The sequence below is a fragment of the Triplophysa dalaica genome, chromosome 8 (genome assembly GCF_015846415.1).
Source record: "Triplophysa dalaica isolate WHDGS20190420 chromosome 8, ASM1584641v1, whole genome shotgun sequence".
Classification (NCBI taxonomy): Eukaryota; Metazoa; Chordata; class Actinopteri; order Cypriniformes; family Nemacheilidae; genus Triplophysa; species Triplophysa dalaica.
In genome coordinates this window covers 17,378,181-17,405,467 of record NC_079549.1, presented here as the reverse complement: position 1 = coordinate 17,405,467, position 27,287 = coordinate 17,378,181, and the positions used below count along the sequence as shown (strand labels likewise).

The 27,287-nt window shown below is 37.5% G+C and overlaps 2 protein-coding genes across 5 annotated transcripts in view; one reads left to right on the top strand and one right to left on the bottom strand.

Annotated features, from left to right (window-relative positions):
- ppp2r3b (protein phosphatase 2, regulatory subunit B'', beta) overlaps nucleotides 1-24,771 on the top strand; it is a 37,864-nt gene extending 13,093 nt beyond the window's left edge. For 2 of the 4 annotated variants that reach the window (XM_056755824.1, XM_056755821.1), the window contains exons 3-15: nucleotides 8,937-9,329; nucleotides 17,166-17,354; nucleotides 19,038-19,141; nucleotides 19,526-19,628; nucleotides 20,507-20,581; nucleotides 20,868-20,954; nucleotides 21,049-21,205; nucleotides 21,724-21,772; nucleotides 21,885-21,974; nucleotides 22,084-22,259; nucleotides 22,435-22,553; nucleotides 22,640-22,746; nucleotides 23,883-24,771. In XM_056755824.1, coding sequence (XP_056611802.1) covers nucleotides 8,979-9,329; nucleotides 17,166-17,354; nucleotides 19,038-19,141; nucleotides 19,526-19,628; nucleotides 20,507-20,581; nucleotides 20,868-20,954; nucleotides 21,049-21,205; nucleotides 21,724-21,772; nucleotides 21,885-21,974; nucleotides 22,084-22,259; nucleotides 22,435-22,553; nucleotides 22,640-22,746; nucleotides 23,883-24,024 — 1,749 coding nt within the window. In that variant the 5' untranslated portion in view covers nucleotides 8,937-8,978 and the 3' untranslated portion in view covers nucleotides 24,025-24,771. Of the gene's footprint in view, nucleotides 1-8,209; nucleotides 8,330-8,936; nucleotides 9,330-13,346; nucleotides 13,695-17,165; nucleotides 17,355-19,037; nucleotides 19,142-19,525; nucleotides 19,629-20,506; nucleotides 20,582-20,867; nucleotides 20,955-21,048; nucleotides 21,206-21,723; nucleotides 21,773-21,884; nucleotides 21,975-22,083; nucleotides 22,260-22,434; nucleotides 22,554-22,639; nucleotides 22,747-23,882 lie in introns of those variants that run through there. The other 2 variants (XM_056755822.1, XM_056755825.1) reach the window with 2 other exon arrangements.
- A 1,416-nt stretch (nucleotides 24,772-26,187) lies between these two features.
- LOC130427102 (endonuclease G, mitochondrial-like) lies at nucleotides 26,188-27,033 on the bottom strand. The gene has a single exon (XM_056754149.1). It carries the CDS (start codon nucleotides 27,031-27,033, stop codon nucleotides 26,188-26,190), a length of 846 nt encoding a protein of 281 aa, XP_056610127.1.
- Between the last annotated feature and the right edge of the window lie 254 nt (nucleotides 27,034-27,287).

The following is a 27,287-nucleotide window of genomic DNA, read 5'->3' as shown; positions in this document are numbered from 1 at the left end:
CAAATGCTAATACGCTTTAAATGTACACCGCTAGGAGTGACTAGCGGGTTCAACATGCGGCAGATTAGCCAAAGGGCCCGTGGAAACTCAAGGTGAAGGATGAAACGTTTCTCTCGCAAGAAATTACGAGCATATTGGTTTGTTTTTCTGTGACGCCGAATGCAGACGACCCATTGATGTCGAGAATTTAGTCCCTGTGAGAGCAGACGATTCTGGGGAAGTGGCGCTTCTAGCGCGTGTATGTTTGTGACACCTTTTAATTGGCAGCATTAGAGCTCATCAAGGAGACTGTTGTTTGTGAGAGCGCTCTGCTAACGCTTTTGTACTTGTTCTTGCGTGGCAGGGAAATTAAACTTTGCGATGTTATTTTTTTCCCACTGTTTATTCTTTTGATCTGTGTGTACATTATTCGCTGCTCTTTGAATTTAAATTTCACTGTCATGTTTCTCTTTTCATCACACTGACGGTTGCAGCTCTAATAATATTCAGCTTTTAAGTCACTGCGGAATGTTAATTAGATTCTCTCTTTTTTTAATTAATACATCCCTGCAGGTTTCCTTATCAAATCATTTTTTAACAGCGGATCATGCACTTCGAGTCAATAAATTAGCGTAAAAATACTCCAAATAAAATTACATCCAAAACAATAAAAATCTAAGGTAAAAGAGCGCACTGTGCGCTTTAAATGTGTTTACAAAAACAGCGTATCGTTGCATTCATATACTGCATATATTATTCTGCGTTGTGATTTTTCAGGATCACTCCAAAATCAAACCTGACGTTTCAATCTCTACTACTAAGTCAGCGCACACTTGCTGAGGTTACGAAAGAGGTGTGATAAGCGTTTGCATTGTGGGATATTAGTGGTAATGTGTGCTGTTTTGCCTCCCTAAATGCTAGTGTTGTCCAGGGGCTTCTACTGTCCCATCTATCATCTTCAGCGGTGAGCCAAGGATTCTGGGATAGAGGAGCCACATTCTGGGTTGTGATAATGAAAGGTCACAAAGGGGGTGGAGTGTTGAAATTGCTTTACTTTACAATGAAACATGCTCAGTCCGACCGGTGCCTTCCCCGAGGAAAGCAGAGGTAGAATTTCAAATGGTCTCAGCCGCTGGGGTAATAGATTTGTTTTCAGCATTGTGCTGCAATGGAAGTCGCCAAACTCATTACACATTCACATGGATCTTTCCCTATGTGTTGTCACATTTTTGGGGTATTTTTCATAAGTGAAAAGGTTTTGTTAATTGGATTTGCATTGATTTTTTGTATTGGTTGTATTTCATAATTTTTTACTGGGTCAAAAGACTTGGCTGTTAGGTTTTTGTAACATCGTGCAGGAAATTGATTTAGTGAAATTCTGTCTGGTGCTTATGGCATTCACAAAATATATATTATGTTAAATATTTATATGATAATATTTATGTTTTATTTTTTAAAAGGCAATAATAGAGGTTTGCTATTTGTTATTCACTTTCCAGCAAGAGACATGACATGCCAGCAAAATGCACATTTGTGATATTTCAGTCTTAGGGTACACAAAGTATATTTTTAAGACAACACAAAAAGCATTTTCGCTACAAAATCTGCTTTCAGTGTGTGATCGTGTTCCTATTGCAAGTATGAAAAATAAACTCCTAAAAATGAATGGTAATGTATCTGTGCTCAGTGTTAAAAACTTATATTCAAAGACAAGAAAAAATATATTTGGCATTTATTATACTTTATAATGAACTGATTCACATCTTGCTGAGAGGTAATTAATACAGGGAAATCTTGAATTAAAGATGTAAATCTTGACACTTTTGTGGGGTGGTGTTGGTGGTGGGGGGTAAGGGACAGCGGTCTCTAAGGCCTGAATTATTCTTAGCATAGACCAATTAACACCATGTATCTTCTTTTATGTTCAGTTCAATTAAGACCCTTTACAGATTTTAAGTTATTTTTCTTCTTTATAGTTGGAGATTGTCAGGAACACAGATCAAAGGCAAACGCTGCGGTCCGTGCACCATAGGTAAATCTGCTTTGCATAAGAATCTGCATGTTGCTACAAAGGTTTTTATTCCATTTTGCATGAATTAAAAAGCAGGATGGGAGCAGAAATATGTGAGAGAGGCCACAAAGCAGTCTATTAATCTGCTCTCAAATCTCTCTATATCTACCGCTCTGACAGCTGAGTACCTCGATAGCTGAAACCCCAGCAGACCTACGCCGGCTGTGGAGAACAGTTTCACTTTTTGTCATTCCACAATCGTTCCTTGCGCTTTATTTTGATTTGAAACCAAGCGAGTCGTAGGGAGTAAGTGAGTGAATGAACGAACATAGATATAATTTAAATGGATGACATCCTTCATTTCTAAATCTACAGTGGCCAATGTAAAATAAATATAACCTTAATAACGGTTATGTTTATAATAACCTGCATTATTGGTATATTTATTCCGCATTGGCCACTATAGATTTCAACTTTAATAATGCTCCATGGGCAGATGGATGATTTCTTGAAAAGAGCTCTACTGCTGGCTGCATAAGAATCATAGTTTCAATGATATGATATGGTCAACATATATCATAATCATATTGAGAGATGACATCTAGAGAGAGGCACAGCCTCAGGGTAGATAGATGCTTTCAGGGCAACATAATAACACAAACAACCTGTTTTTCAGCACCCCTAATTGCTGCACTTTAATTGCATTAAGCAGTGAGATATCAATAAATCAATGGGCAAATGAACTGGGCAACTATGAGCAATGACTGTTTAGTGTTGCCCTGTATTATTCTATTGATGTTTCACTAACAGCCGTCCTTGAGATATTGAATGCTATTCAAGCCAAGCGCTGACATCATAATAGAAGGCAGCGATGAGCAGTCTGGCCGTGTGGACATTCCGTCCCGGCAGAATGTATTATACTTGTATGCTTTGTAAACATGCTTTTGTTTTCCAATATGTACTTTTTAAGACTTTTATATGGATCATATAGGTAATTTTATATCAAATGTTTGCAAAATATGTCAGGTCACACTTTTGTTCGTAGATCTACTGTTCTGTCCATGATTGCACAGACAAATTGCATAGGAAATTGTAAATGTGTATTAAATCTGTTTCAGCTTTTTGGTCCAGTATACATTAACATATATAAAATGGCAATTTGTCACTAAGAAGAAATTATACTGTATAGGACAAAAGTTTGTTTTTTTCAAGCAGTGGTATTGAATGTTGATTTAAACATTTTGTTCAAAACCTTGAAGTTTCTTCTATCGTTTTTGATAATTTAACTTCCAAAGTACAATTCCATCTTTATAATTTATAATCTGTAAGTAAACCCCAAAAAACATACTGGGATACACTAAGGGAATAATCAACAAAATATAATGTAAACTATTTAAGATTGAGCAATTTTAACTGTGCTGTAAGAAAAATTTCAATTGTCCTGTAAGATTTTTTTATTTCAAGTTGGGCAATTTTTTTTTTTTTTTACATTTGGTAGGATTGTCATGTTTAAAGTTAATTTATACATGTTTAAATTGTTATGTACAGTATCTTAAACATTTTATTTAAAACAATAGTTTGGTCATCTTTTACATATTGTTCATGAATTATTGTAATGGCCAATAGACCCCATATTGTTCCAACATGCCCTGCTATGAGATTAACTTTAGGTTCAATTAATGTTATCTTTCTAGGCATTGACAGTGACTGTTTTTTTAATGTATAGCTGTAGAAATTGACTTTGAAAAATAAACCTACCTTGAGTAATATTCACTGGACTAAAAAGTGTGACAAGTAGCCCTGATTTCACCTACTATATATAGCCTAAATTTTAATATGAATACAAAAACAAGCAATGACCCTGTCTAATAATGACTTTGACAGAGATGCCTTTTGTTTGATATTAATGTTGAAACTACTGTTATCTGTACCGATGGTACTTTTCCGACTTCTCTTTTACCTAATATTTTAAGACTTTTACTAGGCTTTGATATTTTATGCAAGTTTATTTTTAAGCCTTTTTGGATGCACTTACAACCCTGTGTCGGTTTATGACTGACAATTGCCATAAAATGTACAAAGAAATTTTAAGGATACCAGGCTAATTCAAATATCAAAATATTTTGGCAGGTGCAATTTCTTTGTTGGTTTATTCTCATAACCTCGCTGTCTCGATGCATTATTAAGTAGAATCGTTTTAATACAGTGTAAACTCAGTATTCTGTTTGAAGCAATGAATAGCATGTGCTGCTATCTAGCGTAACATTTATGTAATAGCATTTCTATCGAGTGTGTACTGTACTAATAATTTATATTTTGACTAGCGGTTTCAGACATTTCCGATGATATTTAAACAATAAACACACATTCTCAGATTGTAACATGTTAAGAGTGATGATCTGTTGCTCTTGTTTAATCACTTTAACCTTCGCTTAAAACAATTACAAAAAGCCTACATTGTTTAAGCTATCTGTTGTGCCCTTTAAGTAAACAAGAACAAAGAACAGCAAAAACAAGCAAAAGATGTTATAAATCAAGCATGCAAATAGGGGGATTTAATCAAATATCCTGCAAGCACTAACTCAGTTGGAATCAATCAGACTAGCTCCGGATGGCCCTCTTTTTCCCTGCTGTGAACAACGTGCTCTGTCAGTGATCAGCAATAAAACAGACTAGGGATGTAATTTCAGACGGAGGGCTCACACACTATCAGACGTGCATTTAGGTACATAAACTCTCAGATGCATGTAAACACATTTTTGCACAGTGTTCTGTGCATCCTATGTGCGGACCAGGGTTTTTAATACAGATTTGTGTAAAATTGGTAAATGACAAAGGTGCAGGTTTGTACAGGTGCCATTCAATCACAAGAAAGGCAGTTATAGTTGCACAGATACACACTTTCTGGTTCTGTAATACAATTGCTTTACACTTGGGTCCTCTCACAAAACTAAGGCCTCTTTTGTGTAAAAGCACAAATCAAACAAATACTTCCTTATGCTACATGGCATACCTCCTATACAGTAAACTGCAAAAGGAATACTTTCCTTACGAAAAATGTAAAAAAAAATTGTAATCTCAAATTACATCCATGTTGTCAGCCATATCTGTTGCCATGGCACCATAAAAGTGTTAACAGAACTGCTTGGGATGGATTGACTTGTAGCCTAATTATAAGAACTAGATCTTTACATCCCAGATGTCAAGACAGCATATCAGGTCGGCAAAGTAATGTGAATAAGACAGAAAACGCTTTCATGAGATCATGTGATCTGAGTGATGTGAAGTGTGTGCCAGTGTTGCTTGGCAGACATGGGGCCTCTGCAGCTTCATCATTAGCCCTTTTTGGCCAACATGAATATTTTGGTTACCATTTAATTGTGATGTTCCACTGATAATGCATCATTTGAGGACACACGTCTAGAATTACATATGGGTGAATTTAGAAACATGATGCAATTCTGAAATTTTGTCATATTAGTGATGTTCACAAACAAGGATGCTGCTGTAGCCAAAGGAGACATGCTTTGGCAAAGATTAAGAGAATGTTGTCTCATTTGGAAGATCAAGCGGTAAGCTGTCTTTGATAAGATTTAACTGTATTTTAATGCTCATTTAAGGGGTCATATTGCGTGAATACAAGTTTTTTTGTGTCTTTATTGTTTTATAAGTTGCCCATGCATGTGTAAGACACGTAAAATTGCAAAAATTTAAGTGTCGGAAGAAAAGATGCATTATCTAAAAGCGAATGCTCGGCCAGACCTGCCTGAAATGCCTTGTGTATTCACACCCCCAAAAATCTACGTCAGTTCGTGGTATTCGACCAATCACTACACACTGGTTTACTGGGCAATCACAGCACACCTCGCTTTTCAGGGCGATGAGCTTTGTTCAAAATCCCTGCGTTTCAGAGAGGCGGGGCAAAGAGGAGATACAAACATGGCCGGTATGTCGAAAATACCTTAAATCGTGTATACATATTGCATAACGATAATATTAGTTTTAGCTGTGTCATATGACCTCTTTAAAAAATATTTTCAATGTGTTTGCATTTAAAATAACAATTTCCCAAATTAAATGGTTATACTTTTAATATGCATGAAATGCATTAGGTAACTACCTTTCGAATGCATACTCTACCGTCTAAAAGCTGTTTGTAATGTATAACAATGTTTTTGAAGTCATGGTTAACCCTCCATGGCTGTTCAATTGCAAATTTGAAATGTAAACCATTGCATCCTTTTTTAGGTTGGTCATTACAGGCTACTGAACGTTCCTGAGCTCTTCTCGAATTCTTAAGTTCCTTTAAAATTTTACAATTCTGAGGTGAGATAAATTCTTTATCTATGCCCTTGTCAGCTACATCAATGAGATATTACATCACAATAAATGTATCTGGCTAAGTATGCTCTCACTGATAAACATGATAGGAGTTGTTAGACTGATTCTTTACACAGTCAAATCCAATGCCTTCTAATCTTCGCCTGCTTTTTCTGAATTATTAAAATAGATCTTGAAGCAACAGCGGCGTCTCGACAGCGAGCAAAGCCCCCTATGAGAGAGCTTCAGATAATGTGAAATGAATGATGAAATTCTGGGAGACGAAATGAAAGACTGATGTGGTGTGTGTTCAAAGGTGGGGTCCGGGTCCCCAAGTCTCTAGGGGTTCAACGTGCCTCTTTTACCTTTATTAACGAGGGATGAAAATGTTGTAATATCTTTGGCGAAATTAACCAAAACCAATTTCATGCAAGAGGCGTGTGAGCACGTCAGGGAAAGAAACGGCCTTTGTCCACCCAGACATCAGCAGCATTGGGGGGAACTTTTCTTCTCATGTTCGAGGAAAAAGAAAAACCTAGATTGAAATCTTAAGTCAATTAATAGATGAAACACATTTTTGTAAAATAGGTTACTCATTTTTGTAGGACCCATTAAGGAGGCAATTTAGTTAATGCATGAAATAATTCACGCCATGATGTAATGTCCATTCTGTTTTATCTTGAAAGGAAACAGGCTTATCTGCCTTTAAATACAGTTAATAGCACATGAACAAACAAATAGCCTTAAATGCCATGATGTTCTTTAGTATTGATGGCGATACTTGACCTGGGAACTTTAATGTGATTAAATAAAGCAATAGAATTAATATGCACATAATTATGTTTGTGTTATGTTTGAACCTCACGTTTAAACAAATAAAACTTCTCTGTGAACTCAACATTGAAATTTCAGTGCAATATTCATCCACCATGATTAGAAAACACATTAATTGCTCAAATGGACAAAGATTTGCAGTCTTACCTTGATGTTTAAGGCTGAGCAACTGATAAAAGATTCCAAATCTAATGTTCTCAATGTGTTAAGGTGGAACTTTCTTGTGTATTCTGGTGAAGTATGACCCCTACAGGTCATACACCAGGTCATGCACTATTGCACTACTGACTATTGCGGCAAATAGAAAATAATGGCATTTGTATGTTGCATTATCACTTCTTATTATTATACTGAACAATGCTTGCATACTGCTAACATTAATACCGCCATGGATTTTCAATGACAAGAACTTTGTGCCTTTCTCAAATAAAGAATGCAAACTGAGAGCAATTGAAATTTATTTTGAAACCAGTTCTTCTTGCCAAGCATTGATTTAAAATCTGAATTACAAATCTAAATGCCGAATAAAGAGAGTTCTGTTGTGCTTTTGTTAAAAATCAAAAAGTACTGGGTCAAATAAATATTAAAGGATTTCAGATCGTAGCCTATGTAAATTACATGGTTGTCTGTGCTTTCTTAAGCACAATGTTATCACAGCAGTAGCCTAGTTTAGACAATATAAACTATAAAAAACTGACTAACATGAGGTGTCTTTCTGTTTCATCATTTAAAAACAAAACAGAGTGTAAATTACAAGCAGAAATATAACCACATAACATTTTCACCATGTTTTATATACATAACCAGTTAGCATTTGGTTATTCAAAACAACGTTTTTGTAATTATTAATAGCAATCTTTCACCAATTTAACTATTCAGAGTTTTTAATAACAACAATTCATTTAGGAGTCTAACAAGACGCTCGATTCACCAAATGAGTCGTGTTCAACTCTGGTATTCATTCAAATGGCAACTCAAACGAAATCGAATCTATTGTTCTTGTGAGTCGATTCGTTTCTGATTCATTAAAAGAACTGCTTAAAAAGAATCAGTCGGTTCGCGTAAGGCGCAATAAACTCTCGCGAGAGAAAAAATCCCGGCGACTTGAGGAGACGAGAGTTTGATTCAAAGTGTACTACAATCTGAATGAACGATTAAACTCAAAACACAGCTCAGTAATAACAGGTAGAGTAATAATACATAGTTTCCTTTCATTGTATATAATTTATGTACTTACCTTATGAAATGCTAGCGATGTTTACAAGGGCTGTATGCGTTATCTGCGTGCACTGAGTGAGTTAGCAACAACAGCAAAGCTGCTCATAGCGCTCTCGTTAAAACAAAACACGTTTATGAACCCATACCTTTACATTATTTGTTTGAGTTTTGGGTGAGCTTGGGATGAAGTCAAAAAATAAAGTTGATTATATATATCTGCAGAGTGCTTCTTGTTTTTAGAGTACGTGGTGGGATGTGGCATGTGCATGTTTACCACGGTAACCATAGTGTACAACAGAAACCGTCTGCTGTCATAATATGCGACATTTATAAAACACTTTAAGATATCTTTAAACTTATGTTAACAAAAACAGCAAGGTGTTTATATTCTATCTGAGAAGATTCAATTTTAACTTGATACCCCACTAACCTCACGTACAATAACCATTTATTTGTTTATTTGTATAGTGTTGCCTAAAAAGTAGATGGCGAGTTATCATTTTTTCATGTCATTTTACACTTAATGTTCAGCTTTATTTCGCACAATGTTTAATTGTCCTCTTTTCCACTTTAGGTGGTCTTAGAGGGAATCGTGCCCGGATGCAGCAACTCAGAAATGGCATCACCACAAACACTTCAGCCGGTCCTGAAGATGAAGGTCGACGAGCTCTTCCTCTTTTGGTTGAGTGAGCCAAGCACTCAGGCAATGCTAAAAGACTACCTCAACAAGATCAAGAACGGAGATGAAATAGATCTTTGCCAGGAGGATTTCAAGAGCAGGAACACTCTGGTGTTAACAGAAAACAACAACAACCATGCATCAAAGATTAATGCGACGGAGAGAATGTGTGCGTCCCTTGGCGCACCGTGTAGCCCCCCCTCAGCCACGCTCCCTTCTGCGAGTGGCAGCAATAACAGAGCGGGACTAAACGCTCGGGCCCTACGACGCTCTGTCAGCACTAAGAAGGTAAAGCACCTGTGCTCAGCACTCTTTATAATGCAACACACCACCCAAAATATAGCTGATCATTGGTTTTTTAATCACGTTACAACTAGACTCATGCAAGCCTGGTCAGTCTAAAAAAATACTCCTCTTCATGTTCCACCCGCATTTGTGTATTCAGATGTGATTCCCTATCTTATCTTGAATCCCTCTGTTTACACTAGCGATGAGAGCAATGGGGACTGAACTGTCCATAACCCAGTTACTCTTATTTTATAATAGTTCTCTTTGGTGTGTTTGTGTTTAAGTTAGCACTATTCAATCTAAGTCCTAAATATAAACTGTTTGATACTATTACTGTTTTAACATTGAGTGTATATGAATCCACATTAAATGTAAACTTAGTATTTGTGATGTATATGCAAGCAGAGCATAGCTACCAGTTGTGTTGTAGTGTAGTGTAGTAGGTCTTTCATAATATTCACATCATCAATTATCATATGCCGTTTGTGTGGGTTTTGTGTACACCATGAATCAAAAACAAATGTTTAACGTGTCATAGGGCAGTCCACAAATACTTCAGCATAATTGTATAATATCAGACGTTTATCAAAAGCAGGAGGTCAGTTTATTAACAGTTGTACTACTGTACCTGGTTTTGCCACCAGAGGATGCTGCTGAATTGCTTTGGTTGCTGCTGGTCAGTTCTGTTCTGGTCAGATGAGCTTTGGTCTTTGGTGTAGAGAAAAATACTTCATGCGTTCCTAGCCAGAGGTAGTTGAATCTGAATGCTGTCAATCCCTGGAATGGTAACGACTCTGTCATGGTATGATGTCCAGTGATGCCAGCGGACTTTGCTGCTAGTGTTTCTGGGGCTCCTGAGGCCTATGAGTTGGATTATGTAGGCATGTTTTAAATTGTATCCTCCACTCCTGTCAGTACCACATTATCGTGACACCAATAAGAGAAAGATGGTATGAAAGAAATTATAGTGATGCTCTCCTTGAAATGTCAAGATTATGAGATATATTACTGCATCAAAATGCAAGAAGTGCCTGTAATGTGGGAAAAGCACTATAGATCTAAATCTGTTCAAAGTTTAGGGAAGGGAAGGATTATATTGAAAAATCTAAAAACCAGAAACAGAATAGAACACACATCATAGTTTTTCCCCTCCTTATATCTTGAAGGATTACAAATAATGATCCATTTTCAGGCAAGACATCTGTTTGCAGTGAATTTAAATCATGAGAAGGGACATTATCTGTCCGGTGTGATTTTTTACAGTAAAATGCTAAGCAGATGTGTGGAGGCTTTGATTTCTATGTCCAGTTATTCTCAGATGCTTTGGTGATCCCCAAGCGCTTTTCAGACGATGGAACAAGTTGCCAACTGTTGGATATTTTATATTTTCTGGCATGTACAATCAGCATGTGCCCACAACTTGTCACAATGTATTAAAGGGATTCTGATCCTGTACATTCTATTTTAAGAGGCCTCAAGGAATTCTAGAATACAAATACATTCTCTAAAGTATTAGCTAAAAATTCAATTAACGTCATGCTGATGCTGTTAGGAACAACTGGTCCAGCTTTGACACAGGACACAGATAAAGATAGCCTTGGTTCCCCTGTGCGGGAATTAACTACTGAGAATTTGGCTGCACTTCATAGGCAGTTTGCATATTTGTGTATGGTGTAATACAGTATGTATATACTCTGTTAGATGCTGTTAATTGTCAACATTATTGTGAGTTTGTCACGTCTGGATCTGGTTGCAAGGCCAAGTGTAATTTTACAATTAAATGTGTTATGTTCAACCCTAGAACAAACGTTGATTGTGGTTAGTGAAGGGAGTGGGTTACATGCGTCAGACACATCTTTGGCCATTCCATTTTTTCTATATGTCGTGTTATATTTGTGTGTCCTCCTGGAATTTGGGTAAAGTCTCATTCAGTTGTCTAACTGTCCATGCATGAACTTGACCTATGTATTAAATCCTCCTTATCCACTACAAATAGTGGTGGTGAGCACTGTTGAGTGCCACCCCACAGTAAGTGTATGGAATTCAGAGGAGGTCACTGAATTCTATTGAATTCCCACGTGAACATTTTGGGACACGCTCCCCTGAGGTAATCCCTTAGGAGAATAGCAACCGGGACTTAAACACAAAATGTTTTGCTGAAATTACAAGCAGCTGGACTCGATGGTGATCCTTACGACTTCCCTTCAACTTACAAAGGAATCGGATGTTCCTAGACACTGAAATGTGTCATGGAATTGTGTTTCCTGATATTGTAAGCAGTCATTTTGCTGAGTGTTTTGCCACCCACGGGGTGTGCTCCGGCGTGCTTACGTGGTGTTCACGTGGTAAAGCGACGACACGTCCATACCCTCTATTTCTCCAGCAGTTACAAATCCAGATACATGCTTCAAATCAGTGTTTTGTGCTCTGGGTAACTCATAACTGCCTTCAAATCCCATTTTGTGGAAGTATAAAGAAAACTCTCTAGCACTTCATTTTGGCTCTCACACCCACAAATTTTATTCAGCTGTGCATGAATTTAGTTCTTGAAGCTTTTGTTTAAAAGTTTGTGAACTCTGTTTAACTCTTATAGGCTGCCATCTGAACATTTATTAAGTATTGTTTCTCCTCTCCAGCACTTCAATTTATGCTCGTTGGTTATCTCTCCCTATTTTTGCTTTGCCTGTCAGCTTCACTTCAACCAGTTGGCCCTACTGACTGGACACAGAGCTTTGTTTGTAAATTGGCACTTTCGGCCTAGACAGCTGCCATCTCTTGTTCGGGCAGAGCTTTTCCTCGTTCTGTTAGTACCAGTTCACTCTGACAGTGGAGAGATGTTTTTACATATAGTACACAGATTGAGCCAAACAGAGGGGAAAATCTTGTTGGGGAGAAACTTTCTGATAAATCCGAACGGCAAACAAAAATATTATCAAGTTCACCAGTTTGTTTACTTTGGCCCTTTGATTTTCTGTATTTCTGTAATGCACTAATGGGTGAGGACCACACGTGCAGTTAGTGAGGAAATTAAGCTTATCAAATGTGTCCAGTATCCTGCCATTGGACAACAACAGGAACTGTGTTTTTACAAGAATTAGTGGAAGAATGTGAACTTGATGATCTGACATTTAAAAATACTTGTTTAAGCCAGGTGGGCTTTATTTTTGCACTACCTTGTTTGGTAGAGACACTGCCGCCAAATCTTTTGCTGCATTATCTGTTATTTTCATGGCAGGTCAGATGTCACTAAATTGCGTCTGTTGATTCGTTTTCATAACAGCGGTGGGCACGAGAAAGGGGTTTTCAGATGCACGGTGCCTAGACTGCACTTTTTGGGGGATCTGCGCACTGAAAAGGTATTGATTCAATTGCTGTCAGTCTGGGAGCAGATGTTTGCTAAAGGACTAAATATACATTTGTTACGTGGGGTTGCCCAAACGGAGCATGTTACGTCTTTTAATAGTCCTCGACTGTTTCAGCCATCATTCTTTGAGTTCAACGCGTCCCCACTGTACTACTGACTAGGGTCTGTCATCTATAATAAGCTGTGGAATGGCTGGAAGCTGTAGCCTTGGAAAGCAAAATAAACACAGCCCATGGGCGGCAATACATGTCGTTTTTTCCACACCTCATTCAGACCTTGTGGTCTGTGTTTTTGCCGACCACAGAGCACTAGAGGACATGATTTGGATGAGACATCATTGGTTTGTTTATGCTTTATGCTTCCAGTCCAAACTGATTGGCTTTGGTTTAGACCACTGTCATTTGTAATACTGTATATACAGTATGTGGAAACATGTCTATATTTTACAATTATTGTGTACTATCACAGTGTTGCTCTGTATATCTTCTGTATCCCACAGTGTTCCACAAGAACAGGTTTGTGTCTTTACAAAACCTCTATGAGAGCTGTGGAATGCACACTGAAAAGGGCAGATCCACACCCCCTCTGACCGTCACATCCCCCCACCTCTAGCACTCTCACACAGACACCCTCGTCCTATCTCCCCAGTGACTTTTCAGGATAGCACTGAGTGACCTCTGCCAGCCAATATTGGATGCATGGAGCAGCAGGCAGGGCTGCAACTTGGGCTACTGCACGGCTAAGGAGAGCAGCTGCCACTCACTGGCGCTTTGATACAGACACGCAGAGGAGTGTCCTCACGAAGCGAGATTATTCTGACCCTGGGCTGAATACTGTCCGTCACGCTGGCTCCATTAGCTGGCAGCAGCATGAGAATGAAGGAGATCTCTTTACGGCAGGACCCTGATCTGAGGAAGGAGTTGGCACTGCTGGCCCGCGGGTGTGATTTTGTGCTACCCTCTCGCTTTAAAAAGAGGCTCAAAGCTTTCCAACAAGGACAGGCAGGTTGTCTTAAAGTGTTCCGTGTGAAGCTGTCAGACTGCTCCCGTTTGCTTATTGGTGTATGATGTCACAGTCTGAAGTGATATTTTGCAGTTATTAGCCATTGCGTTGAGCAAGATTGTCTCTTGTTTTTCATTTAAGGAATAAGCGTTTGCAGGTTTTAGAAGCAAATGTTTATTATTGTGCTGGAGCAGCATCTGTCAGCCCTGTGCTGGAGGTCGATGATGGCCATTCCCTTTTATAGACATGGCTGACGCTGGCTAGCGAAGGCAAGATTAAACGTGTTCATCTCTCACACCGAGTAGAATCCCTGAATGCCACATCAAAGAGAGTTTTTGTACATGCTCATCTTCCATACAAGGTCTTATAAAGTTGTGGCTTTTAAAGGTAATCATCTCTCTTGTTGTTTATGTGCAATTACTAATAGGCCACAGTTTATAACCTGCACTAAGCATTGCTATGATTCACACACGTGGTCTCGAAATAAATATTTTTTTTAGGAAGCTGTGATTTAATCACCAGGAATACTGCTTTGTAATGATATCTTAATCTTTGGAGATTCAATTCTGGTTAAATAATCTCTTCCTCGATGGAGTGTAACAGTTGCATCCTAGGGAAAAACATAGATTATTTTTTAACAAATGAATGTGTAAACTTAAATAGTATCAGTAGAAGCCACAAGTCTTTGAATGTTATTAAAAAAAATTGCTGTAAAGAATAAACTATAAAATGCTCAAATTTCTATAGGATGCTCCACCAACCAGACCTACTGTAAAACTTTACTGTATTACAGCTGAAGTGGACTACCTAGGGACAGTATAAAGTTATTTTTCATTTGATAAAATTATATAAATCTCTTTGGGAAAAGGAAATACTTTCTTATATGTAAACACCCTTGATGACAAACTCTTATTGAGAGTATACATAGGAGAAATGACTTAAACTGCAGAAACTACAAACTATCAAGCTGCAAATGACTTATGCAAGCAACAGCAATACGGAGTGTTTAAGTTTACAGGTTAAATTGCAATGTTTTTCACCTAGACATGCAGCCTTGTAATAATGTTTATGAATATCTACTATCGTTTTGAGGTGTAGGTTTGTTCCCCTTGGGGGATCCTTGTCAAATCTTCAAGGTCTGCCAGCTCTCTGAGGATTAAACAGTAGTACAGAGAAGGTCGAGGTTGCTAAAGTCTACATGTTAATGTGTTTGTGTTAAACTGAATTGCTAGTTGGATCTTGTTGAGCGTGACATTGCTTATTACAGAGATTGGGTTCTGATGGTTTGTCCTGTGTGGACGTTCGAGGGGGTCAAGATCTTCACAGCTGCAGCCTGACACTTAAATAGTTGAGGTTTTATGTTACAGTGGGAAACTGAGCCTTTGGAAAATCGCTAGTAAGAGGAATATAACCACAAGTGTTTGGGTATGATGTATTTTCTGTAGTCAATTAGAATGTTTAGACATGGTATGCTTTTTTAAAAATAGGCTTTATTTTCGACTTGATGTAGCAGAAAAAGTCAAGTTGTTTTAGGATGATAACCACTTTTGTAGAAATTTACTGTTATGCTTGTAATGTTTTTGCAGTTTCTTTAGTGTATGTTTAGTTTAGAAAGGTGTCATCAGAAAGATTGATCACAAACTAGTATGTTTAAAGTCTTTATACATACAAAGATTATTGTAAGATTATTACATGGAACATGGAAAGATTATTTATTGCGTGTTTACTTAAATTGATTGTTCTTGCCATGTGAATAGTGTTTCTAAATGCCCATGCTTTTGCCATGAGGGCAAATGTAAAACTTAACGCCGTTAACGCAGTGAGACTCTTATCGCGCGATAAAAAAAATGTCGCCGTTAATCTATTCTCAAAGTTGGGTTGGCAGCTGGGTCTATACTACGCAAGCTATGATGACTTTCACCTTGATATTTTAGCGCGGATGTATACCAGCTTAACTGCACTGTACGGGGCGAGAACGAGATTTTTCAACTCGCGTGATTCGCGTGATTCGCGGAAGCAGAAGCCGCCTCATCATCTCTTAACCAGGGCTTCATTCGCGCGATTCGCGCAGCAAGTAGGTCTATTGCCTCTTTGCATTAACACATTAATCACTCGCGCTTGACGCGCCATTCGCGTTTGGTCTGAACACAACATAACGTTACTGTGAAATTACCGCATCAAACGTGACGTGCTAACATGGAATCAGCTATGAAGCTGCCGGGTTTGCTTCAGGGAATATTCATTTTTAAGAAGCTTCCCAATAGAAACATCGACAAGACTAAGGTTGTTTGCACCTTGTGCAATGTGGAATCGGTTTAAAAAAAAACACTTTCTCTCAACAGGTAGTGGTCTAGCTTTAGTTGAAACCAGTAACTTTGTATTGAGATCTAATGTATTATGGCTCCTGTATGACATATCGCTTGTTGCTCCCTCACTCTTTGTAAGTTGCTTTGGATAAAAGCGTCTGCTAAATGACTAAATGTAAATGTACTGTAGGAGCTCTAAACACCTAAACACAAATCATCCCTTAGCTAATGCGGAAGTAAACACAAATTCATCTTATTGAACATAATTTAATTTTCATCACCAATTATCATAGTAGAACAACTTTCTCAAGCAATTTGAGATGCATTTTGGAAACAGGAGATGAGCCCCTGGTCTAATGCGCCACCTGGCTTGAGAAACCCATTATTAAAAAAGACTTACATTTAGTCATTATTTGGGTAGCACACATATTCTGAATGCCTTCGGCAGAATTCAAATGAGCCATTTTAATCTAGATTAATCTAGATTAATTCCAAAATTAATCTAGATTAATCTAGATTAAAAAAATTAATCTATGCCCACCACTAGTAAAAACATACAGTACAAGGCCTTTAACCTGCTTAATAATGTCTCTTTGTTTGTCTATCCGTTATCTAACCCTTAGTTTAAACCCCAGTCTTAAAGCATTTAAAGTACTGTACATAAAGCTTGGACAAACTTCAATACTTCTTAAAAGTGTAACCAATCCTTTGTCTTTTTTGTGCTTTGTTTATCTACAATTAATCTGTTCTAATCGTTTGTGTTTGAAATAATAAATTTCATGATATCAGTACCCAAGCTGCTCAAACTATTAACGGACCTAGTACGATATCACTTAACCCTTCTATGTTAACAGTCTGGTTCCAACAGTTAAAGTTATTAGTATTTTCCCCCCACACTTAAAATATTCTTTTTTCTCACGTTCATGGATCCATCACAAGATGTGGGTCCAAAAGATATTGCAAGCTTCCTTAAGGGTGGGCATCTGTCAGAATTGTTCTCCGTTGGGCATCATGGGACCATATGTCCTTATTATGCCGTCACCCTGAAACGATAATTGTGGTGCCGTTTTCAAAGCACCCATGCATCGCTCACATGTAGCGCTGGCAAAAGTAAATTGCATTCTCAGTCTTGTGGCTAACTGTTGTTATTTCTGTCGGTTTCAGCAAGCGCAGGCTAAGAGAGAGGAGCCCGTTACACCAGCCTTAAGTGAAAGCATTCCAAAGTTCTACTTTCCTCGAGGACAGCCCCCGGCCAATATCAACATCGACAATCTCATTTCCAAGATAGAGAAAATATTTTCTCAGTTCCCTGATGAAAGAGTCACTATTAAAGACATGGGTCTAGTTGCCAAGGTAAGTGTGATTTGTAGCGTGCCACCATTACCCGCCTACCAAATTGTTCATTTGTGTAATTTACTTTTGTATGTTTGAGGGTTTGACTTTTCATGTAGTTGATGGAAAATATGTATCCACTTTATGTTAAAAAACATCTGTAGGAGAATCTGTCTAGGTAAATCACAGGATTCAGAACTTTAAACAGAATGGTTTATAAATATATCATCGCCAATTTAGCCCAATTTATAGTTCCTAGAGCACACGTGAAAGATGTAGTCAGAATATCCAAACACTTAGAAATCTCAGAATATGCTGAATTGCTCTTTTGTTGTCTGCGAGAGAATAGTGGAGTGCTTAAATTGCTTGATTCCCCCCTTTTCTCACTTAAAGAATGAAACCATGTGCTACGAAAGACTAATCTAATCTAGTCCTGAAATCCGTCCATTTCTTATATCAGAAAATTAAATTCATTAGAAACATTAAAACATCAGAAACACGGCCCTTCAAAGTAATGTCAACATTAAAAATGAATGGTATTTATGAAGTTTTGTTTTCCCCCTTGTAAGACCTGGTCATTTTCTAAAATAATTGCTGTTTTTGAAGTTTTATTAGCATGGCAAGTGAACAAAGTTTTTGTTTAGTGATTTGACCCTGTTAATGTGTGTCTCTTTATTAAAATAAGAGCTAATGCTGTATATCTGACAATTTTAATGTATTTTGACACCCTAAGTACGCAACAACAGGGCTGAACAGTGTGACATATATGTCACACATACTATGAAAAAAACGGTCGGCTGCAAATAAATTCGTGCAATACAGTTTGGCAGGTGCATTAGACGTAGCCGCTTGTATGTGTGAAGTGCGATTGTCATTGTGCTTGTTCGTGTGTGAGGTTAAGTAATGGCGCACCACTATTTTTTTTTTTTTGATTTTTCAAATAAAACTTGTTTTCCGGCTGCATCAAGTCCATTGATCTATGCCCTGTGATCTGGGAAAACATGGAAAGATTAACGAAAGCGGAATTCTACTATTGAATATCTCCTCTACTTGTTCTGCGTCTCTATGAGGGAATGAGCTGCACACTTTAACATGTTACAAGCATGACACTTGTGAGGACATAAACTTCAAGTTGTTTTAAGTTTATTTTACTAGCATTTCACTGTTTAAGTGAAGCTACTGTCAACCAAACTGAAATTCAAGCATCCGTGTGATGACCCTCCAAAATAAAAGTCCCTTAAATTTGAACCAGTTGATAAAAGAATTAACTTGTAGTAAATTTATAAACTGTAGTAAACACTAGAGTATACTTTAATATTTACTATAGGAAGGTTCCAATATACTATAGTACACAATAATTTTACTGTAGGAAAAGCTATAGTATACAGTAATTTTATGAAAATACAGAACTCCAAATTTTTTTTTAAGGAAAAACGAATTTGGTAAAAGCAAAAACTTATATGGCACTAATTTATCCATTTGCATAATGTTAATGTCCTTTTTCAGTTACATTCAGTAATTTATATGATGACCTGCACTTGTGTTTTTATTAAAGATGATGATAACAGACCTATACTTGTGCCACAAATGTTTGGCCTGTGCTACAAAACTTAAAAACTCTATCACCGGTGCTACGTGCAAAAACGTTAACATACAGCCCTGAATAACACTCCATCTGTGTGTAACGCTTTTGTTTCACTGCAGGCCTGCGAGTGCCCACTCTATTGGAAAGCTCCATTGTTCCACGCTGCTGGAGGAGACAGGAGGGGACATGTGTCCGTACACAAGTTTGTGGCAATGTGGAGAAAGTAAGACAATAGCTCTCTTCACAGTGGCCTTTTTTATATTAATGTCTGCACAACATGCAGTGCATTTTAACAAGTGTGCAGCGTCCTATCAAGAGTGCAGTGAGCAGTTTTGGTAGCATGATTATGTTGTACCGCAATACTTCTTGGTTTCCGGTGCCCTTGTAAAGCGTCATGATCTCTAAGTGGCTCACTTGAATATAGTCCTGTCTTGAAGTCATTATTCTACCGTCTTCGTAAAGAAGGTCATAAATGAGTGTAAATTACGAAGCCTCATTTGTAGGTTCCATTGACTGATGCTGCATATTTAAAGTGAGGGGTTTCGGAGATCATATCGTCTTTGAAAGGGTGGAAGAAACCCTGAAACCATCTGCTACCTCCCCACAGAGTGCTTCTGACCTGTCATGACGACGCATCCAAATTTCTTCACCTTCTGGCCAAGCCTGGCTGCAATTATTTGGAACAAGAGGACTTTATTCCATTCCTGCAGGTACAGTGTGCTGGAACAGAGACCCACCACTGAGAACACAGACACACACACACCGCACAGGAGCATTAATAGTCTTGCCGTTTATTTGCATTGCATCCAGTGCTTTGTGCGAATGGAGAATTTAAAATGTGCTGCTAAAGTGTAACCGAAGTGCAGTCATATGGACTGCTATTATTCTTTGAGTCCTTTTAAGTGAGCTGTGATTTGCTAAGCCGGTTATTGGCATGTCATTTATATTCACACTGGCGGGATTGGCCAAGCCGCCCGGGCAAGCAGTTGCACAGTAGAGGAGATGCGTTCTGGCATCCACAGTTTAATTTGTATTGTGTAGCTTTAGCGATTGTTTTGACCGTTTTGATGAATGAAAAAAGTATTGCTGTGGAGTAGATTGGCCTGTCCTTGCCCGCACTTTTACAGCAGTGATTTATGTGTTTTTCTATTGTTTAATTTCACATGGGAATAGGTCAAGGAGCCCCTCGCCTAAAATAAGTCGCTGTCATTTTACCGCCTTCTATGCATGCACAAGATATTTGACTAGGGAACATGAAAGAAATCCCACTGCTTGTGAGCTAAAAAACACACAAAATGAAAAAATTGAGCGGGTCATATGTATGCATAGAGTGACACTGGATGAAACGGAAACAAAAGCTCAGTTTTGAATTTGGCCTTAAACTTCTAAGAACAAAGGCACAATTTTAATACCTTTAACATTTCCACACGTCTTGAAGTGCAAGTGGACACATTGAAATGATTCGCCTTTTCTCTGTAATCTAATCCAGAGCCTCTTCGCACACTAATGGATTGAACATTTTCCTATAATATGATGACTTTCTTAGATTGGTGTGTGAATCATTTTTGAAGCTTTTTTCTTTCTTAAGGATGTGGTGGATTCACACACAGGCCTGGCGTTTTTAAAGGAGGCTTCAGACTTTCATTCTCGCTACATTACCACAGTAAGGATGACTCAGGGGTTTTCTTTTTCTTCAACCTTTAAAACATGTGAACTATGCAATGTTATGAGCATTGTTTATGAATAAGAACGTTTAGCCTTCCTGTATCTCAGTGGTAAGAGCAATGCGTTAACAATGCAAGGTCATGGGTTGGATTCTAGAGGATTGCACATACTTAGAAGCAAATGTATAGGATAATACAACGTAAGTCGCTTTGGATAAAACCATCTGCTAATTGGATAAATGTAAGAACTCGACATTGTAAAGAAAGTGCAACTTCTGCCAACAGGTGGTCCAGAGGATATTTTATAATGTAAACCGCTCATGGACAGGAAAAATAACATGTTCAGAACTCAGGAGAAGTAGTTTTCTTCAGGTAATAATCTTGCAAGCATCACTTTTATATTTTAAATCATTGCTTCATTACTTAGTTATTTATTTCTGGTGTAAAATCTGAAAATTCCCAATAGAATGTGGCATTGCTTGAAGAAGATGAAGAGATTAACCAGCTGACAGAGTTCTTCTCTTACGAACATTTCTACGTCATCTACTGTAAATTCTGGGAGCTGGACACAGACCACGACTTGTACATAGACCAGAGGGACCTAGCCCGACATAATGACCAAGGTATGTCCCCTTAACCCATTGTGTGGCATATATCTTTATGGCTTTGGATGCAATAGATAAATAAAACAATTTCATGAACAGAAATGAGACACTGTTATTTAATTGTATTACACTGTACTAAAGTGGTCTGTTCTGCGCAGAAAATGTGTACTACACACTTTCTCTGTGGCATGCATTATGAAGCAAAAATGATATTTAAAGCTGGCAGTGAAGTGAAATCCATCTCCTTCAGCAGCACTTCATTGCGCATGTTTCTGTTTGGTGCAGTATGAGTTTAGTGAATTGAGTGAAGTTTTAATATCAATTTCCTCTAGCATGACGGCATGTCTGGCACTGCTATAGTTTTATCTTTTCTCTGGCTGTTTAATAATCACTGTCTTTTTACAATGATAAAATGGGAGCATTAAATTGCTGTCTTGCTGTTGCTATTTATGTGATTTACAACCTTTTGACAGCTTCTTTTTTCCATCTTCGAGCATTTGCTGTGTGTCATGTGATTTGTCTGCTCTCTTTGACAGCCATCTCCAACAGAATGATTGAGAGAATATTTTCAGGAGCTGTAACCAGGTACAGTCTTTCATTTGTTATGGGGTTTTTAATCGTTTTTAATTGTGTGTCATGAAACTGGTTGTTTTAGATGTTCAGTGAGTGCTGTGGCTCATTTTATTCTGATCCTCAGGGACAGAAAGGTTCATAAAGAGGGTAAATTGAGCTATGCAGACTTTGTGTGGTTCCTTATATCTGAGGAGGACAAAAAAACTGACACTAGGTAACTGATATCTTCATAATCTGTTTTTGTGCCTTTAATGTGTTCATCATTGGCTTGTGCTCAATTTGAGGGGTTGTGGAACTGATGCTGTCTGTTGTTGTCTGTGTAGCATAGTGTACTGGTTCCGCTGTATGGATCTGGATGGGGACGGGGTGCTGTCCATGTACGAGTTGCAGTATTTCTACCATGAACAGTGTCAGAAGCTTGAGACTATGGGCATCGAGCCACTTCCATTTGAGGACTGCTTGTGCCAAATGTTAGACCTAGTTAAGCCAGAAATTCCAGGTATTTTAACCAATACAGTAAATCATTTGATATGATGTTTTGTAAAAACACTCAAACCTGCTGTACATCTTGAAGCAGTTTGCTGATTTTTAGGATTCATGCGGAGTAGTCACTTTTTGAACTTGATAAAGTTTTCTTTCAGCACCTTTTACAAAGCGCTCTAATGTCTCCTCAGGAAAGATCACCCTCAGAGACTTGAAGAGATGTAAACTTTCCAATATATTCTTTGACACATTATTTAACATTGAGAAATACCTGGACCATGAACAAAGGGATCCATTGATGGCTGCAAGGGTAACGAATGGCTTTTCCCCATTTTCTCGTTTTATTTCCATTATGGTCATTTGGCTGATGTAATACAATTCCGTTTGCATGTGCAGGATGCAGAGACAATGGGACAAGAGATTTCTGACTGGGAGAGATATGCTGCCGAGGAATACGATCACTTGGTGGCTGAAGAAACTACCGACGAGCAGTACAATGATGGGTACGGTCACATTTCCCATTTACACATCCACCACATCTTTATTACTGTATGAGTACTATAACATCACATGCAGCATATCAGCAATTTTTGAGGTGACTAAGGAATATATCCAGTAGACTCTGGACGAGACAAAATAGAAGAAAAAAAAGTCCAGTTTTGTCATTTGTGAACCTGGATTAAAAGCACAGGAACATTTTTAGAAAAAACCAAAAATACATTGTATGGTTAAAAATTGTCAATTTTTATTTTAGGCCAAAAATCACTAGGAATTAAGTAAAGATCATGTTCCATGAAGATATTTTGTGAATATCCTACCCTAAATATATAAAAACTTTATTTTTTTGAGTGGATGGGCTACTAGTGGTGCCACTGATTAACATCATGAAAGGCAATCTTCTCAAAATTTAGATTTCTTTGCACCCTTAGATTCCAGAGTTTTAAAAAACTGCTTCTCTGCCAGATATTATCCTAGCCTAAACATACATCAAAAAGAAAGCTTGTTTATTTAGCTTTCAGATGATGTAAAAATCTCAATTTTGAAAAATTGACCCAAAAGACTGGTTTATGGTCACATTTGTCTCTGCACTGAGATCAGTGGTTAAAGGGCTGATGAGATATTATGTGATGGTTTTAGGATCAGCACAGATTTCTCATGGCGAGATGAGTAGAGTTAAAACACACAGGTAAGACACACTATGTGCAGGGTGAGGTTCTTTCCATGTTCTTCTCACATCTGTTCCTTGTGGGTTCACCTAGTCCCTGTGATAGTCTCACAATTATTTTCCAGTGATTCATCCAATTGTAAATTCTTTGCCTGTTTTGTATTACCCTTTTTTTGGCCATGTTAGCTTATGAAATGCTTTGATTTGAGAGTGTAGAGCGACTCCATTGTCATTTTTGGACGTATCAAAACAGATTTCACTGATGGATCTCTCATTAGGTTTATACTTAATGTTCTTCACCGGGAAATAGTCAAACATGATTTCTTTTTTAGAAAAAGCTTTTGGGCCCGCTACAGAAGCATATCATTATTTATACTTTAGTTGCTGTTTTTCTTTTTTTCTTTCACTCTGTATTATAGCAAGCGTAGTCTTCATAGCAATGACTGTGTTAACAATTATTCCCTCCCTTTTCAGCTATGAAAATCTTCTCGACCCAGTTGACCACATTTCATGTGCTTTTGACCTACGTAATGAGAAGAGACCTCTGTTTGAGATCCCCAGTCCTCACTGTAACCTGGACCTGGATGAATATGAATACGAGGACGATTTTGAATGACGGCCCCTGAAAACAAAATACCATAAGTAACCAAAGCTACCATCTGGTAGGATGTAGAACAGTAAATAGACCGATCCTGCTCTCACAGTTATGCCTGGTTAGCAAACCAATGCTTGAGAGCTTATAAAATGTATCTCAGCCTATATATGCCAAGCCATAAACCAGCATTCTGGGGACTCCTGCCTGTGTTTAGCAAGATGTGTGCTAGCAGGCAGTATTTTTGTCAGGTTGACATCTGTGTACAACCAGGTTTCTAGAAGATGCACTATAGTTTTCAAGTAACTACATTGGACTTCAAAGTACACTTCAAATGTTGAATGTGCACTGTTTTTATATATAGTTTTTACATTTAGGATTGGCTAATCAGACATTCCAGAGATTAACAAAAATGATTTCAGTCCAACAGCTTGATTTCATGGGTGGCTTATTTCTCATGGACCTCTGTCTACATGCCTTATTTATTTGAGTCACGCTTAAATGAAATAATGCAATAATCAGTCTGACATTTTACTGTCTGTGTGAGAGGTGTTTCTAAATTATAATGTATTTATCAATGTACATATTTATGTTGTGCCTGACTCTTGTTTGTTCAGAACCTTTTGGCTCAGTCAGCTAAATGTTTTCAACAAATTAAGTTTGTACGATTTCTATAGAAGTGCTTCTTAACAGTGTACTTTTATTGTAAAAATGAACTATTTTCCATTTGTCTTAAGTTTAATAAAGTATTAAGATAAAAAAATGTTCACACTTATTAGCACGATGTTTGGATTTTATTGATTGAAAACATGTTTTAAAGCATAAACATGGTAGAAGAATCAGGATCTTTAATTGCTGCTTTTCGGCAGTCACAAGAAAAGATGTTTGTTGACCTTCCCCCTCACTGTACTGATACATTAAAAAAATATAAAAGAAAATTGTGACAAGTACAAGCACTAAAAAATTATACTTTTACAAAACTAAGGATGATGAAATATGTTCCATATACTTTCGGTTTTTCTCAACTACCTTGTACACCCAGTTAACTTTTGTACAGTTTCATCAACTCTTTGTCATCATATAACCTCAATATATAACATGTTAACTTTCCAGCACTGAAATGTTTAAGGAGCTTAGCCTTAGGAACCTTTTATGAATCACACTTATACAGCTTTATGCACATGGCTCCTGATCCAATAAAAAATATAGAAATTTAAAGTAAAAAGTAAATATTTAAAATTGTATTAAAATAACTGAAGGGGTCACATGATGCATTTTATGTTTTCTAGCATTACTAAAAAGGGGGGCGGGCACTAATGTAATGTACCACCAAGTTAACTAAATTGTAAACCATTAAACTTGCAACACCATGACCCCTTTCAAAATTAACATTTTATAAAGCACAGGATTATAGCACAGTTAAAATCAATGTCAACAAATAGAAGAAACAGATAAACACTACAATTAAAAATATTGATTTGCACTTTTACAGTGGTGGCCAAACATTTTATAACACAAGTATGTTCACCAGCTCAAAAATGGTTTTAAGTCAGATATTTCTACCTGCTAATTAATGTCATTGACACATTAAAGCTAGCGCCTGTAAAAGTCCAAATACTTTATGAGCAGCAAGAATGGCTCATATTCCAAAAACAGGCTGCACTCAGACAAGCAAATGTGTGTACGTCCATTCAGACCCTTATGGCTCAAATCTATTTTCCACATCAAGGATCGTTTTATAAATATGAATGTTGCTGTGGGGTTTTGCATATGCACTCTCTGTGATAATCTGCATGTGCACGTTTTATAAATGAGACCCCAGATATCAGTGTTAAACAAACACTACATTTCCTCCTGAACTTGAAAATGTTTCCAAACGGGATGAGTTTAAGAAAATACTGTTAGGATTGTGTCAACCTGAAACTACTGTGTAATCATTTATACCGATATGTTTTTAAGATCATGAGAGCCATTTTGAAAGCATGAGAAGGCATTTTTGATTGTTGTACATGCAGCATGGGATTATTACCTAATATTGATACAACTGTACGCTTATCAAACAAACTTATTTTTCTTATTTAAGTGAAGATCAAACATTCTCAAGGTTACACAGTCATTTACTGAACTACGCACACATCAAACTGAGACAATCATTGATACAAGTAATCATCTTATTATCAGCATCAGTTATGAGCTTATTCTGACTTTTATATCAGCATAACATATCTCTCCAGCTTCGTTCTTTCCCTGCCACTTTATAGTTTTAATCCTGTCCTGTGTTACTCCAAGAGGGGTGCATATGAAGATCAAACCAGAGTGATGCTCAATGTGTTCAATTGAACATTGATTTACATAACAATTATCAGATGTTGGTTGTTCATTGGGAACCAGAAAGCAAAATGGCTGTATTACTGTCCCATTATGATCCTCGACAATTATCACCTTAAAGAAGTGACTTGGCAAAGCTTTCACTCCCTTCATGGTTAGTTCTTCAGGATAAAGTGGTCCAGTGTACACATGGAGGTTACGAACTGTTTCGTATTTAGCTATTTCTCGACAATTATTCTCCAACTTTTTACAAGTGCTTTGGTTTAAGTTTTTTTGCTGCGGTGCCTTGTTGCTAAACAAAGAAGCATCATTTAAGGCTTCAAGACACCACTTATGATTGGCAGCAGCAGCAAGATGACCTTTGTGATAATTTGTATCACCTAACTTTAACTCTTTTTCACAATTGTCAGCTAAAGTGCTCGCGTTAAATATCTCATAAACCCAATCAGCATTATTTGTGACATTGTTGTAGGACATTACATATGACTTTCTTTTCCTTATCTCATTTTCTGAAGGATAACCATTTATTAATTTATAGGGGGTGTTGGTAGATACTATTTCACCCTTTTCTGGGTTTTCTTCTGACATGTCTGAGAATGGGATCCGTATGTACTGTGGTTGTTTACAGAAATTTTGTTCAATCTTCTCCTCAGTGATCAATGTGTTTTGCAAGTGTTCAGCTTCTTGCGAGGCATCACCCATCATCTTCAGTTCAGTGTTACTTACGAATAACCGGCTACCTGTGTTTTCTTTTCTCTGTGCAGTTCCAAAAGCTTGCATATCTTCATTTACCTTCAGATCAGGCTCTGCTTCCTTTCTTTTATTATTCTTGTCATCAAGCACCCTTCTTTTTAACTCCTCCAATACTATCACACAAGACCAGTTTTTTCTTTTGCTTGAAGTTATCAGTTCTGATTCTCTCCAAGCTTGTTTGATATCTTCAACTGACCAGGTAACTT